General features: G+C 43.6%; 2 protein-coding genes across 3 annotated transcripts in view; one reads left to right on the top strand and one right to left on the bottom strand.

Moving 5' to 3' along the window:
• The window catches only part of trappc1 (trafficking protein particle complex subunit 1), a 7,877-nt gene extending 1,749 nt beyond the window's left edge, over positions 1-6,128 (bottom strand). The window contains exons 1-3 of one of the 2 annotated variants that reach the window (XM_030076500.1): positions 5,989-6,128; positions 5,014-5,112; positions 1,728-1,798 (exon numbers count right to left, since the gene is read on the bottom strand). In XM_030076500.1, coding sequence (XP_029932360.1) covers positions 1,728-1,798; positions 5,014-5,112 — 170 coding nt within the window. In that variant the 5' untranslated portion in view covers positions 5,989-6,128. Of the gene's footprint in view, positions 1-1,727; positions 1,799-5,013; positions 5,113-5,988 lie in introns of those variants that run through there. The other variant, XM_030076501.1, reaches the window with a different exon arrangement.
• Positions 6,129-6,471: 343 nt separating this feature from the next.
• psmb6 (proteasome 20S subunit beta 6) lies at positions 6,472-10,237 on the top strand. The gene is made up of 7 exons (XM_030076463.1): positions 6,472-6,628; positions 7,462-7,529; positions 7,643-7,708; positions 7,847-7,912; positions 9,520-9,649; positions 9,745-9,889; positions 9,997-10,237. Exons 1-7 carry the CDS (start codon positions 6,533-6,535, stop codon positions 10,122-10,124), a joined length of 699 nt encoding a protein of 232 aa, XP_029932323.1. The 5' UTR covers positions 6,472-6,532; the 3' UTR covers positions 10,125-10,237.
• Positions 10,238-15,000: the final 4,763 nt, after the last annotated feature.

Below are 15,000 nucleotides of genomic sequence, written 5' to 3'. Positions count from 1 at the left end.
TACCTGCTGATGCGGATTCAGCACCACGGACAGTACCTGCTGATGCGGATTCAGCACCACCGCGGATTCAGCCTATTAATCGTTATTAATTTGTTTATTCTTTATGAGTTTCCTAGGCCATTGATTTAACCCTCCTATTATGTTTGGGGTCAATTTGACCCCAGCCAATGTTTGACGTCTCTAAATGAATGATTAACATCATTTTTTTTGCTTCATATTTAATGAGTGTTCCTAATGTAATGGGCACTACTCGGTAAAGATGAAATTGACATGATGATATGTTTTCAATGTCCTGTACACACTTTGTAACGCATCGGTTATAAATAACAAAAATCTGTACTTAGAAATAATATAAAGCCATTAAAACACCAAAAATCAATATTTCTTTCCAATTTCAGATCAATCAGTGAGATTTTATGATGATTTGCATATTTTTCCATTGTCGCGTAATAGGAATACTGGATGCATAAGTAGGGGTGGGGGGGAGTTATGTTTTATTTAAAGGGCTATTTAGGTAATCAACAAAGAAACATAAAGTACCTGACACATAAACTTTGATAACAATTTTAGTTATAATAATTTTGTGGAAGTTTAAACTGCAGGGGTCAAATTGACCCCAAACATAAAAGATGTTCAAAAATGTGAACATAACAGGAGGGTTAATTAGTTTGTCAATTTGTTTGCATCTGTACATGTATGGCCCTGAGTCGTTGTCATGGCACCTGTTAGATTAAAAATGACTGAGAAGTCGGCAGAAGTATAACTATCAGTCCATGAAAAAATGATTTTTTCCAGCGGATATTCTAGTTCCAACATGATTGAGCTAGCAGAGCAGTTTTGTGTTGCTGTGTGTGTATTTATTCAGTTTTGGGAAATCACGATGCCTAGAAAACATGATAAGCCCAAGTTGGCTGATAAGGACTAGTTACCATCAGATCTCATGGATTTCCACTGAAACGGAGAGAGTACGAGCAAAAAACTTTGATATTTTGAGAGCGAAATGCCCACAGTATGAATACATGTTGATTAAACATTTTATTTTGTTGGTAATAGTTGTATAATCACAAAAAGCTCAGAAAAGTCTCCACCTCTTCATGTGACCACGGCTCCGGTTTGCTCGCCATTTTCCGACTTTGCCAACTTCAGTGATGATCAATGCGCACGGTCGCTGCTGCTGTTTTTTTTTTTGTTTTTTTTTAATGCTGTGTTTGGTTTTCGTGAAGGAGTCGCTGTCATGTGTTGTCGCTCCCCGTCCAATCAGTGGCCTGGACGGCGTTCATGTCACATTTTCAGTTCAACTCAGCTCCTATTTTAGGAGCTGAGTCCTAAAATAATACCAGGTACCAAGTACTACCACCTGATGGAAAGGCTTACAAACTGAGTCGAGTCGAGTAGGTGAAAAGGGCCATATGGCTACTACTACTAGTAGAAGTAGTAATATAATAGTTAATAATAGTTGTAGTAGTAGTAGTATTCGTATTTTTTCTGTATTTGAATCTCTGGAATGAAACAGGATGTTTGACATTTTTTCTAAGAGATTTTTTTTCATTCCCAGATGTTGAGAAATGATCTGCTGCACACAACACACACCCACACACACACACACACAGACACACACACCCACACACCCAACACACACACACACAGACACACACACACACACACACACACACACACACACACACACACACCCACACAGACACACACACACACACAGTGCAGGATACATGTCCAGAGGAGACATCTTGCTGACGAAGGAGCGGATGGAGAACAACATGCCGTACATCAGCTTGAACTCCTGCAGGGAGGAGACAACCACATGGTGACACAGCAACTCCAACACTGTGTGTTAATATCACTTAATAATCACTGTGAGTGTGTGATTCATCCATTCATCAAGCAAATATAAATGACAACAGGAACAAATTAAAATTCAAAAATTAAATATAACATAATGCAAAAAATAAGAGAAAATATAAATAAAATAACAAAATAAAAATGCCTGGAAAATCATGAAAAATGTTATGAATTATGTTATGAATGTGCTTTCATTGTGATTCTGATGTGTTGTGATTTAAAAATTGTAAAGAAAACTAGACTTTGTAAAGTTTCTGAAGAAACTTTGATGTGCTTGCCTTGCGACCGCCTGGACATGCGCTAAAACACCAGCCCTATGCTGTTTGTGGGCTGTGTAGTGTTGTTGCTCTTGCCCAGGCGGGGAGTTGAACCCTGGTCTCCTGCATGGCAGGCAGAGACACTATCCACTGTGCCACTGGGGCTTGTGTGGGCGGAGCCAGAAATGAGGCTCTATGAAGCACACAGCATGAGTGACAGTGCTGCTTCTGTGAAAAATCACCTAAAAGTAGTGGTCAAACTACTGCTTTTTTCTCAATGACAGTAAGTCCGAGCAGAAAATAAAAGGTATCATGAGAAAGGCAAGGCTTTGGGCTTTCAAACTGTGTCAAAATTATTTTCCAACTCCCAAAAATGCCCACCTTAGAGCGAGTTGGAAAAGTGTGTCCTTCTGCTTCTCTCCTGAGACTTTGCATTCCAGATATAATGGGAGTCTATGGGGGAGAGAGCTGGCACTCCTGCCTCGTTAAGGGTCACAGTTTAAAAAGTTGAAGATACTTTGCTTTTGTATTTGCATTTTTCAAAGCACAACTAGTTTTCCTACTACTTTCCAAAAAATTATGCATGTGGAGTGAAAATTGTGGCCAGGAGAGCAAGTTAAAGACAAAAGTTTTAGGCGAGTTTTCAGGGCTGCTCCACTCTAGCCCTCAGGAATGCCACTCTAGCTCACGCAATACACACTCATTCAAAAGTCAGAGGCGGCTCAAAAATAACTCCAAACTTAAACTGTGTTTTATGGCAAACTAAAGCAGACATGAAAAATTGAAGATGACACACATAAAGTTGAAGGTCTGCTGAGTCATTTAAGCTTTGAATGGAGTCTGTGGGCCAAAGAATGAGGGAGCTGTGAGGCTTGGAAAATGCATGAGTGTCTGCCGATTTCCCATTCTTTTTCAATGAGGGCAAAATCGTGATTTTAAAATTGAATTATGAAAAATCGCAAAGTCTGATCGGTCTGAAAATTGACACACCGCTTCTTCTCCACAAGACACACATTTTTTGTATTTGGTGCGTGGACGCAGGTCCAAAGCTCTGGGCCCTGGAGCCTTCTGAAGTTTTGGCCATTCATTTCGGATGGCCGAAATTTTCAGGAAAATTGGAATTTTGAGAATTCCGTGAGTTGGATTCCTTAGAAAAGTGAAAGCACACTTCTCCCAATGGGGCCACACATTTTCCCAATTCACTGTGTGGGCCTAAAACCAAAGCTGTAGGAGGAGTTACGGTGCAAAAAACGTACGGAATAATAAATAAAATTAAAGCTGCAAGCAGCGTTGGTCGGCCCTCGCACCGGTGCCGGTCCGCCACGATGTTCGTGTCATTGAAGTGCAGACATTTCATCCATTTTTCCCATTTGTCAGGGTATTTTTCGGTGCTTTCAGTTGGAAAGAGTTTTGGGCTTTTATTTTGAAAGGCCTAGGATGTCCTAGTGTGTGAGTGACATGAGTACTGCGCTAATACATGAGTACTGGCAGCTGTGTCATGATCAGACCAAAATGCAGGCAGACAGAGAAATCCCCATGCAATCCAATGGAAAATTCGATCAAACCCACCTCTCTTTGAGGTAGCGCCGCTCGGGCATCGTTTCAGTTACAGACGCAGTTCAAAGTTTAAACGAGGCACAAGACTCGGCTCTATAAATCTTGTATTTACACGATTTTACTATCTTTTACCGTGTTTGAGTTTTGGCAGTTTTAGTTTGAGTGTTTTTTCTGCCCCTGCTGACGGTTTATAATGGGTATGTATTGCGGAATTGTCAGTTGGCTAGAGTGAGTCACATGACCGGGCAGAGTGCAGAGGAGAGGACACCAGGGTCCAAAATGGTCGAAAAGTCTTCACAGCGGCCACAAACTTGTTCCAATTTAAAAATTAATTTCATATTTTAGTAGGAATTTTCATCCTCTTTCGTGTGGCATAATTTTCGAAGCCGTGCGACGTTTACTTTAGACAGCAGGGGCCTCATTAGCGCCAAGTGTGCGCCTCTTCACGCCAAACTCCGTGGAAAAAACGACGCCCTCCAAGTCGGCGTTGCCGACTTCGAGGGCTTATCATTTAAAAACTAAGGCCGGAATGACGAAATCCTTCAGAAGTTTTGTTAAGCACTGTATCCTCTTTCATGTATTAGCTTTTTGAGCCGCCACGATTTACGGCCTCGGAGGAGATAATTTTTGTGTAATGTGCAATTTCGGGCCCGACTTTTACTTTGAAAGGCAAATTGCGGGCTTCCTGTTGGTTTTAGGGCTTCGGTCTTCACAACATTTTTCGTCGGCCTTAATGAGACCTACGTTTCGGCGTTGGTTTGGTCTCTCTATCACATTCCTGTGGGCCGCAACGGCCGATTTAGTGTGCCTAGGTGGCGCTAGAGAGCCCATTTTTGCACTTAGGGGGTGCGTTTTTCCATTTTATCGAATTTTTCACCAGACCTGGGGGGCGTGCCAAATTTGGTGAGTTTTTGAGCATGTTTAGGGGGTCAAATTAAGGCCGAATGACACGTAAGAAGAAAAAAAGAAACGGTACAAAAACAATAGGCCCTTCTCCCTAAGGGAGGGCTCGGGCCTAAAAAAAGAAATAAAGAAATAGTAGGAAGAACGTGAGTGTGAGCTGCAGCTTGCACACTAATTAATAGGCAAGATTTTAAGATGTGTTGCCTTTTCAAGCACATAAAAAATCTATTTAATAAATTTCTCTTGGGGACAAAATAGAGTCAGCATAACTGATTAATAAGTTCATAAGTATATTTTCTATAGTCGGCATCAGACCTTGGTCTTCATCTTCATCTGAAAACTGTGTGAGTGTGTGTGTGTGTGTGTGTGTGTGTGTGTGTGTGTGTGTGAGTGTGTGAGTGTATGTGTGTGTGTGTGTGTGTGTGTGTGTGTGTGTGACCTCCTCCTTGGAGATGCCAGCCTGCTTCTTCCTGTTCCACTCGTTGTAGTAGAGGCAGGTGCCGTTCCGGTCAAATATGTACAGGTTGTGGACCGTCATCTGGAACACACACACACACACACACACACACACACACAAACACACACACACACATACACACACACACGTTTGTTGTAAATTCAGGTCAGTCACATGAAGTCCACACATTACAAAATAATAACAATAATAATCAAATGGATTATGTGAGAGTCAGAACATGAGCTGTTGTTAGTGTGAAACCTTTGGTATTATTCTGAAAATCAAACCCACAGTAAGTTCTATGAAAACCATCTACACACACACACACTGAGGACACACACACACACACACACACACACTGAGGACACATACACACACACTTGGCGCAGAGCTGATGTCAGGTGTGTGCTTGTCGGGACAGACCCTGTCCCACCTGCCGGCAGCTCTCAGCTCAGGTGTGTGTGTGTGTGTGTGTGTGTGTGTGTGTGTGTGTGTGTGTGTGTGTGTCCGGCACAGCTCAGGTACCACAGGAGCACAGCAGGGACTCTGGGTTTAGCTTTAGTTTTGTCTTTTTAAACCTCGAGTGAAGCTGAAACCTCTGCATCGCCCCCTGGCGGCGGGCTGCCCGGCTTTTATTTTGAAGAGAATAAAGCTAAACATGGAGGAGATGCTGATCCTTCACTGAACCACATGAACACATGAACACATGAACACATGAACCAGCAACGAGCCGAGGGAGAGTCTGCAACATTATGAACCAGATTTAATAATAATAATACTACTACTAATAATAATAATGATCATTAAGGCGCTGCTGCCCCGTGACCGGAGCATCTGCTGTTGCCACGGAAACGCCCGACTTTTACACAGGGAACCAGTTAACAGGAGAACACACACACACACACACACACACACACACACACACACACACACACACACACGGGACACGGGACTCACCTCCGCCGCTGTACCGAGGGTTCTGGCTCAGGTGAGCAGCCGCTGTGTTTACCTCCGCTTCCGGCTTCCTGCTTCCTGCCGAGCGCAGGACCCCGCCGCGCAGGCGCCCGCTCAGATGCCAGCAGAAAACAACCCGTGTTACAAAACACAGTGAGCTGGAGGGAGAACAGAATAAAGACCAAACTCTGCTCCACAGGGTCACCTGGCACCTGTCTCACACCTGTTAGGGTTAGCAAGAACACGATGTCATCATGAAGTGTTACACTACTGGCACCACCACTGCTGCTGGGAAACATATAAAATAATAATAAATGAATAAAAAAAAATAAATTAAAATTAATAATAATAATAATAATTATTATTATTATTATTATTATTATTATTATTATTATTATTATTATTATTATTGATCTTATTCCATTTGTTTTATTTCATTTTAGATATTTTATTTGTGGACTAAGCTGGGTCTTACGCTGTTTACGTAACCTGGCTCCGCCGCCGTATTCACGGACGTGGCGTTACGGCTCATTCAAACGGAGACAAGATGGCGGCGGCAGCAACAATGATGCCGTTCGGGCAGCAGATCTCCTCCAAAAGCGACCTGGTCCCGGACTGGACCGGCAAGGAAGTCAGCACCGGGGTGAGTCCTGCACCGGCCCGGCTCGGCTCGGCTCGGCTCGGCTGGGCTCGGCTCTGTCCCCGGGGCAGAGCTTTAGAGGGACCGCAGCTCAGGGGGACATGAGACAGCAGTTTGCTCTGTAGCGGCTTTAGCTAACGGCGGCTAACTGTTAGCTTGTTCTCAGAGCCGCTGGCGAGCTGCAGGCGGTGGACCGGGTCAGACCGGACCGGGCCGGACCGGGCTGGTTTGGTCCGGTCCGGGCTGTGACCCGGTGGAGGCTGCAGGCCGAGCGGGGCAGGAGGCGGGGGGTTTAGCTAACGTTACAGCTAACGAAATATGCTTCCATTATCGGACACACTTGCTTTCTCTTGCAACATTTCGCCATCGTTTCCACACTGTCCGTCCGATAATTGAACCACAGCTATCAGCTGTGAATCAGCGGTACATCAGCCCGCGTCCGTGACCAAAACAGCGGCTTGTGCCTTTACACCGTGCTGTTCACTGTCCGATAACGGAACCCAGCGGCCAGCGCTGAGAGGCATGGTGACGTCATAACTCTAACAGGCTAACGCTCAATGGAAAACACTGGACAGCGTTATCTAACTGCACTGCTGTCTGTCTGTCTCTCCACCCGTCTGTCTCTCCACCTGTCTGTCTCCCTGTCTGTCTCTCTATCTGTCTCCCTGCCTGTCTCTCTACCTGTCTCCCTGCCTGTCTCTCTACCTGCCTGTCTCTCTACCTGTCTGTCTTTCTCCCTGTCTGTCTCTCTATCTGTCTCCCTGCCTGTCTCTCTACCTGTCTGTCTCTCTATCTGTCTCCCTGCCTGTCTGTCTCTCCACCTGTCTGTCTGTCAGACCACCATCATGGCGGTGGAGTATGATGGCGGCGTGGTGATCGGTGCTGACTCTCGCACCACCACAGGGTGAGTCTCTGCTCACGTCCTCATCACCTTCAGGCTTCACTCACTGTGATGATGATGATGATTTGTCTGTCTGTCTCTCTCTCTGTCTGTCTGCCTGCCTGTCTCTCTCTCAGGGCGTACATCGCCAACAGAGTGACAGACAAGTTGACTCCCATCCACGACCGCATCTTCTGCTGCAGGTGAGCTGCTCTGCCTCCGTCACACACACCGCCTCAGCTGGTTTACAGCATCCTGACTCTGTGTGTGTGTGTGTGTGTGTGTGTGTGTGTGTGTGTGTGTGTGTGTGTGTGTGTGTGTGTGTGTGTGTGTGTGTGTAGGTCTGGATCTGCTGCAGACACCCAGGCCATCGCTGACGTGGTCACCTACCAGCTGGGCTTCCACAGGTGAGACAGACAGACAGACAGGTGTTCATGGTGCTCTGACGTTAAAGGGTTCATTTCCTGACAGACATCATTTGACCCTGACCCCTGACCCCTGACCCCTGACCCTAACCAGGTGAAGTCATGTGTCTCCTCGACCAAAGGAGAATTTATCTCTTTATAATTTGTGACTTTAATTTTGGTTCCTCCCCCCCCACACACACACGGCCTGAATGTGCCGCTGTAGCTCCCACACACTCAGCACTGATTCTTGGGAATTTGGATAAAACAGGTTTTAATTTTGAAAAAAAAAGTGTGTTAAATGACAAAATCTGAAGGTATATCATTATAGGCCAAGGTCTTGGCTGTTCAGCAATGTACCGGTGCAACCTCCTCATTTTGCATTTTTTTCATTAAATAGGTTTTTCCAGTTATTAGGCTACTTTGTTTTTGTCAACACCGTCACCGTAATGTTTTTTTTTTAAATTTGAAAAACATATTTTTGTATTAAAGAGACTATTACTTTAATAACTCAACAGCACCAAAGAAACATATTGTAAGCATATTCATTTAAAACCAATATAACTGCCTCTGACGGTGGTGACACTAATCTGACGGTGGTGACAGTCGCCTCATTAAAACATACATTTCCAAAATTTATACCACTCAAGTCAATGGCTTCTTGCTTAACAACTGTATTTAACTATTTGGTACAAAAAATAACAATCCTGAGCTCTGTTATAAGCATTTTTCAGACTTCAGTCATCACCGTCACACAGAAAACCTGACGGTGGTGACGTCTGACGGTGGAGACAAAAACCTGCTCTTTCACATGATCAGCATGAGTTGTTCACATTAGCCAGCTTGTTTTCACCCTGTTGCTACCTGCATCAGACCTCTTCTTAAAAAGTATACATTTATTCCATAATCTAATTTAATATTTTTTATACAGAAGTGACGGTGTTGACATGTTATGGTTGTGACAGTAGCAGTGTCCAAAAATATGAAGAGATTTAAGAGAAAATAGCAAACTTCCAGGAGCCTGAGCGGTCTTGAAGCATGCAGTAGAGCTGAAGGTTTGAAAAGGGCTCCTCAGGAATGTAGCTGACCTTGTAGTTTTTTTATTATTATTTTTTAAATAAATATCTGACGGTGGTGACAAATATCTGGGACACATTTTGAGCAACCACAAAATAATAGTAAATATTGTTCAAAACCCATCGTTTGTAGTTTTTAATACATATTATGATGTACTCTTTCATGTGGTGAATATATTATTCAATGAAATTATTACTTTTTGTTGTTTTAATCAAGTTGAAATGATTATCTCCTATCCGAGGACAACTGGGTTTGTAGGCCATGGGCCAACATATAATCATTAAATTAATACAAATTAAAAATAAACCTATAAAAGAACCTTACAAATGTGCAAAGGACCCCCTGATTATACCCCTGATTCTTTTTATTCATTAAAATGTTGGAAATTTCCAGCAGAAATAGCATTTTTCTTAGTGGGACATGATTTATCCAAATTCTCAAGAATCAGTGTTATGTAACCTCCTGAGTGTGTGTGGGCGGGGCTAATCTGTGTGTGTGTGTGTGTGTGTGTGTGTGTGTGTGTCTCCCCCCAGCATCGAGCTGGATGAGCCCCCCCTGGTGGAGACAGCAGCCAACCTGTTCCGTTCGAGCTGCTACAGGTACAGAGAGGAGCTGACGGCCGGCATCATCGTGGCCGGATGGGACCGCAGGAAGGGCGGCCAGGTGCTCACACACACACACACACACACACACACACACACACACACACACACACACACTCTGCTGGTGATGTAACAGTGATGTCCTCACCTGGTCAGGTGTACTCGGTGCCGATCGGCGGCATGCTGGTTCGTCAGCCCGTCTCCATCGGCGGCAGCGGCAGCACCTACATCTACGGCTTCATGGACTCCAACTACAAACCTGGACTGAGCCGGGACCAGTGCCTGGAGCTCACCGCCGCAGGTACCCAGAGGCATGCTGGGACACGGGGGGGGCGGGGTTAGGGTCACGCCAGCGCTGTTTTAGAGTAACACACCTGTCTCTCTCTCTCTTACCTGTCTGTCTGCCAGCCCTGTCTCTGGCCATGGAGAGAGACGGCTCCAGCGGCGGCGTGGTGAGACTGGCGGCCATCTCAGAGGACGGCGTGGAGCGCCGCTGCATTCTGGGAAACCAGCTGCCCAAGTTCTCCACACACTGAGCGCACACACATACACACTGAAAACACACACACACTAACACTAACACACACACACACACACACACACAGTTTCCATGTGTTTGTATTGATGTTAATAAAGGTTTCTGACTTGATGACAGTTTCACCTTCTGTTTGTGTCTGTCAGCGCACACACTCACACTCACACACACACACACACACACACACACACTGTCACTGGTCAGGTGTCAATAAAGTTGTTCAGCCACTTCCTCAAAGATGGCTGCCAGAGGGTCACCCAGCAGTGATGTGTTTTTTCCTAGGATGGTGACGTATTGAGCCCTGAGCCACTCAGAGAGCACAGCCAGAGGGAAACTGACTTCACTGTGCTAGGAAAAAAAAGTCCCATAGTCTCTGAGTAACACCGGTTCTGTCTGGTTCTGTCTGGTTCTGTCTGGTTCTGTTTGTAGACTTAAGGACTTAAGGACTAACACTCAGCAGGTTATTGATCAGTGCAGACAAACTGAAGCCAACCAGCAGCTGCAGACTGAAGACACATTACAGAACTAAAAAAACAATATGAGAAAAAAATATTTAAAAATACAAGAAAAAGACCAGAAGATCAAACCTGGAAAAAAAAAACTCTGACCCATGACAGAGTTACACACACACACACACACACTCACACACACTCAGACACTCACACACACTCACACACACACACACACACACGTGCAGGCGGCGGTGGAACAGGAAGTGCTCCCGAGCTGACTTCCTGTCCTGACCTTTATTGTGCTGCAGGTCACCGTGGCGATGGCCCGGAGGGGAGGGGCTTGTTTCCGGGGGCGACCGCCACCCTGTCGCTCCACCGCCGCACATCCTGAGGAGAGAGAGAGAGACAGACAGGCAGAGAGACAGACAGGCGTGTCACATGACCCTGACAGGTCGATGGATCCCACTGATACTCATCAATAGTCTGATCAGTAGGCTGATCAATAGTCTGAGTCGGGGGTCAGGCTGGGTCCGGGGCCCCCGGGGCCGTGAGAGGAGCAGCTCCCAGGTTTAATGCAGAAACAAAACCTTTTCATTTTTTCATGTTTAGATTTTAGATTTGATGCTCATGGACTCACAGCCCTTCTCCTGTTTCTGTCTCATCCAGTGAAAACAACATAGTAGTAGTATTAGAAGTAGTAGTAGTAGTAGTAGTAGTAGTAGTAGTAGTTCTTTATTCCGATTAAGTAAAAACAAACAGAGAAAAAAGAAAAGATATCACACAGTAATGGACAGACATAAAATAAATAAGCATAAAAATGAAAACAACACATAATGAGTTCATTTTACCTTTCCTTAAAGGAGTGGGAAGAAGTCCCACCCCTCGTCCATAAGTCAATTATATATTATTATCGTTAGGCTCCCTTTTCCATATGAAGCATACATTAAGTCATTATTTGGACTAGTTCTGATATTATATTCTAATTACCAATCATATTTATCTTTACAAATAAATTGTTATAAATGAACATGAACCAGGACATTTACCAGAAAAAACAAACAAACCAGTTCCCAGGTCCGGCTGTGCCTCACTGATCATTACAGTTTCTCTCTGTATTCTCAGTTGCTTTAGTGCATCTAAAGCAACTGGCAACTAGAGTGGTCGTCCAGTAACTGGAGGGTTCCCGGTTCGATCCCCAGCTCCTCCAGAGTGTGTCGAAGTGTCCTTGAGCAAGATACTGAACCCCTCACTGCTCCTGATGGACAGCTGGTGCCTTGCATGGCAGCCTCTGCCATCAGTTTGTGAATATGTGTGTGAATGGGTGAATGTGAGGCAAAAACATTGTAAAGTGCTTTGAGTGGTCAGTAGACTAGAAAAGCGCTATAGAAATGCAGTCCATTTACCATTTATCTCACAGATCATTATTAACATTTGCACAAGATTTAGTGCATTTCACGACACAACATTAGTGCAAACTGCAAAATCTGTTGGATGACCTGCAGAAGCATGACACCTGTTCAAAGCAGAGTTCTCAAATTCTGCCTGAACCCAACCCTACCCAACATTTTCGGGTAGGGTTGGGCCTAAAATGTATGTGAATTGGTCGGGTAGGGTCGGGCTTCAGGTTCTGGTTCTGGTTCTGGGTCTCTCACTGCTGCTAGAATCTGGGCCACCGGCGCTGCTAAATAATGGAGAATTTGGCGATCTTTGTTTTTTTTTCCTCTCCTTTCTTTCTTTTTTTTCGGGCTTTATCGGGCTGTCGGGCCTAAAGTTCAGCTAATTAGTCGGGTAGGGTAGGGCCTCGGGCTGGCCCAGTATGGCCGGGGTAGGGTAGGGTCTTAATTTGCAGGCCCGATGAGAACTCTAGTTCAAAGTGATCAGTTCTCAGAAGCAGGTATTGATCCCAGTGAAAGTGTCGGTCCTTACAGCATCATGTTTGAACAGGACAGTCAGATCTTTGTCATGTTCTCATCACTCTGTGGTCGTTCTCTGATACCAGATCATGGTGACTGAGATGACAGTGCTCATAACAGCACTATACAGGATTTAATAATAATAATAAGTATTTATGCAGCTCGGCTTTTTGAAAACTACAGGCCTAAAGTGACACATTCTGACTAAAACTTACATATGTCTGTATTTTGTGAAGTGACTGATTAGAGTATAGAAGGCACTGAACACAGTTTGAGTCACACTTTTATTGTGCTCTTTTCAATTGCAACTTGTTTACAGACCTTATTACAGGCTATAACAAAAAAAAAAAAAAAAAAAAAGCCTTTTACAGTATTGTGCATAAAGCTGGGATTCAGCTGAGTGAGTGAAGAACTGGCTGATCATCGGTTACAACTAATTCTTTAACAGTTCCTCCTCAATAGTGAAAGCTGAGATTCACCTGAGCAAAATACTGCACACATCTCCAGAAAATCAATCAATCAATCAATCAATCAAATTTATTTATAAAGCACATTTAAAAACAACCCAAGTTGACCAAAGTGCTGTACAGTTAAAAAAATGAATAAAATGAATACAAAGTTAAAAATGCATGAAATAAATACAAAGAAGTAAAATAATAATCAGAACGAAAACAACAATCAACAAAGATCAAGACACGCAAACAGCAGGAGGACTCAAAAGCTACAGTAAAAAGATTAAAAAAAAAAAAAAACACACAGACATGTACATAAAGATATGTGTATATAGGTGCCTGGAAGATTTTGACAACTAGTTCAACACTTTCACATGTAATGACTCAAGCAGTGAAATAAGGACTGTTAGTGTTATAGGGACTGACTGTTCAGCATGCAGATGATAATGTTACAAAACAGCAGAGAGTTGAATGAATGAATGAATGAATGAATAAATGAATGGTTTATTTCAGTTACAGTTAAATTACAAAGTTGAAAAATTTGCAATCAGTACATGCTTGCACAAAAAATTTAGCAAAGTGTAACCGAAAAAGGAATAGGCTGAAGCCAGGCCTTATTTTTGCCTATCCTAGTACAATAAAACAGCCTATATCAGTGATACAAAGAAGAAAAGAAAAAAAAATAAATAAATAAAAATAAACCAACAAAAAACAAGTAAACCAATCCAAAAGCAAACAACATAATCTGAGTTATTCTTCTTAATTTCACCTTGCAGTCAGTTTACATTGTAATGCTTTATTATTCTTCTTTTCAATGTTTTTTTTTTTTAACCTCAGCAGAGAGCTACACAATTTCAAATCATCACTAAGACCATTCCATATTTTGACTCCCAAAAAAGAAACACGTCTGTATTTCTGTATTTAACATGCACAGAGAAAACTGCATGACGTCCAGAAGCTTTAAAGTGAAGAGCTCATGTGACTTCATGCTGTGAGGCTGAAGGAGAAGGTTCAGTTCTGATCTGAGAAACGCTTTACTGAGAACCATCCTAAATATGACTGTAGCTCACTTTTCTTCTTTTATTCAGATTATGTTGATAATTCTCAGGTCATTTGTTGCTCATCATCAAACTTTTTCTTTATTTTCTGAAAGAAATCGAGGAAAAAATGGGGGAAAAAAATTAAAAACAGGAAATAAAATGAAGAATCCTGTGATGATTTATTGAGATGTTAGCTCAGTGACGCTGTTCTGTCAGCCTCCAGCAGGGGGAGACACACACACACACACACACACACTGATCTGACTGTGTGTGTGTGGGCGTCTGTCTGTCTGCATCAGGAGGAGGAGAGGAAGGAAAGAGAGAGAATGAGGGAAGGAAGAAAAATAAGGAAGGAAAGAAGGGTGGAGGGAGAGAAGAGGAGAAAAGAAAAGAGGGAAGGAGATAAAGGAGGGAAGAGGGGGAGGAAGGAAAGAAGGAGACAGGAAGGAAAGGAGGAAATGAAGGAAAGAAGGAAAATCAAGAAAGAAGAGAAATAAAGTTGGAGGAAGGAGGTAAAGAGAGGAGAAAGAAGGAGGGAAGGAAGGAAAAAGTGAACAAGGGAATGAAAGAGAAAACGTAGGAAAGGGAGGGAAGGAAAGGAGGAAGAAGGGAGAAAAAACAGGAAGAGGAAAAGAAGAGGAAGAAGAGAGGAGAAGAGGAGTAAAGGGAAGGAGACGGAGAGAATGAGGGAGGAAAGAAAAGAGAAAAGGAGGGAAAATGACCCCAAAAAAAAAAGCCAGAACAAAGGTGGGAGGAGCTCCGTCACTTCCTGTCGCTTCGACACGCAGGTGTGAGCCGCCGTTTCCCACAATCCCCCTGTGCTGACGGCGGGGCTCACACGCTTTGATCCTGAACACTTCCCCTTTAACCCCCCGGCCGTAAACAGCTCACCTTAAAGGAGGGGGGGGGGGGGACTTCGCATCACAACCTGAACAACCTGAACCTCTCAGCTCAGGGGAAATTCAAAAGTTCAAGGGATGAAAATATATTTTAAACAAATAAACAAAACAACAACAACAA

This window comes from Myripristis murdjan, chromosome 18, assembly GCF_902150065.1.
Source record: "Myripristis murdjan chromosome 18, fMyrMur1.1, whole genome shotgun sequence".
Lineage (NCBI taxonomy): Eukaryota > Metazoa > Chordata > Actinopteri > Holocentriformes > Holocentridae > Myripristis > Myripristis murdjan.
Note: the sequence above shows the minus strand (reverse complement) of the source record. Positions and strands in the feature narration are given on the sequence as shown.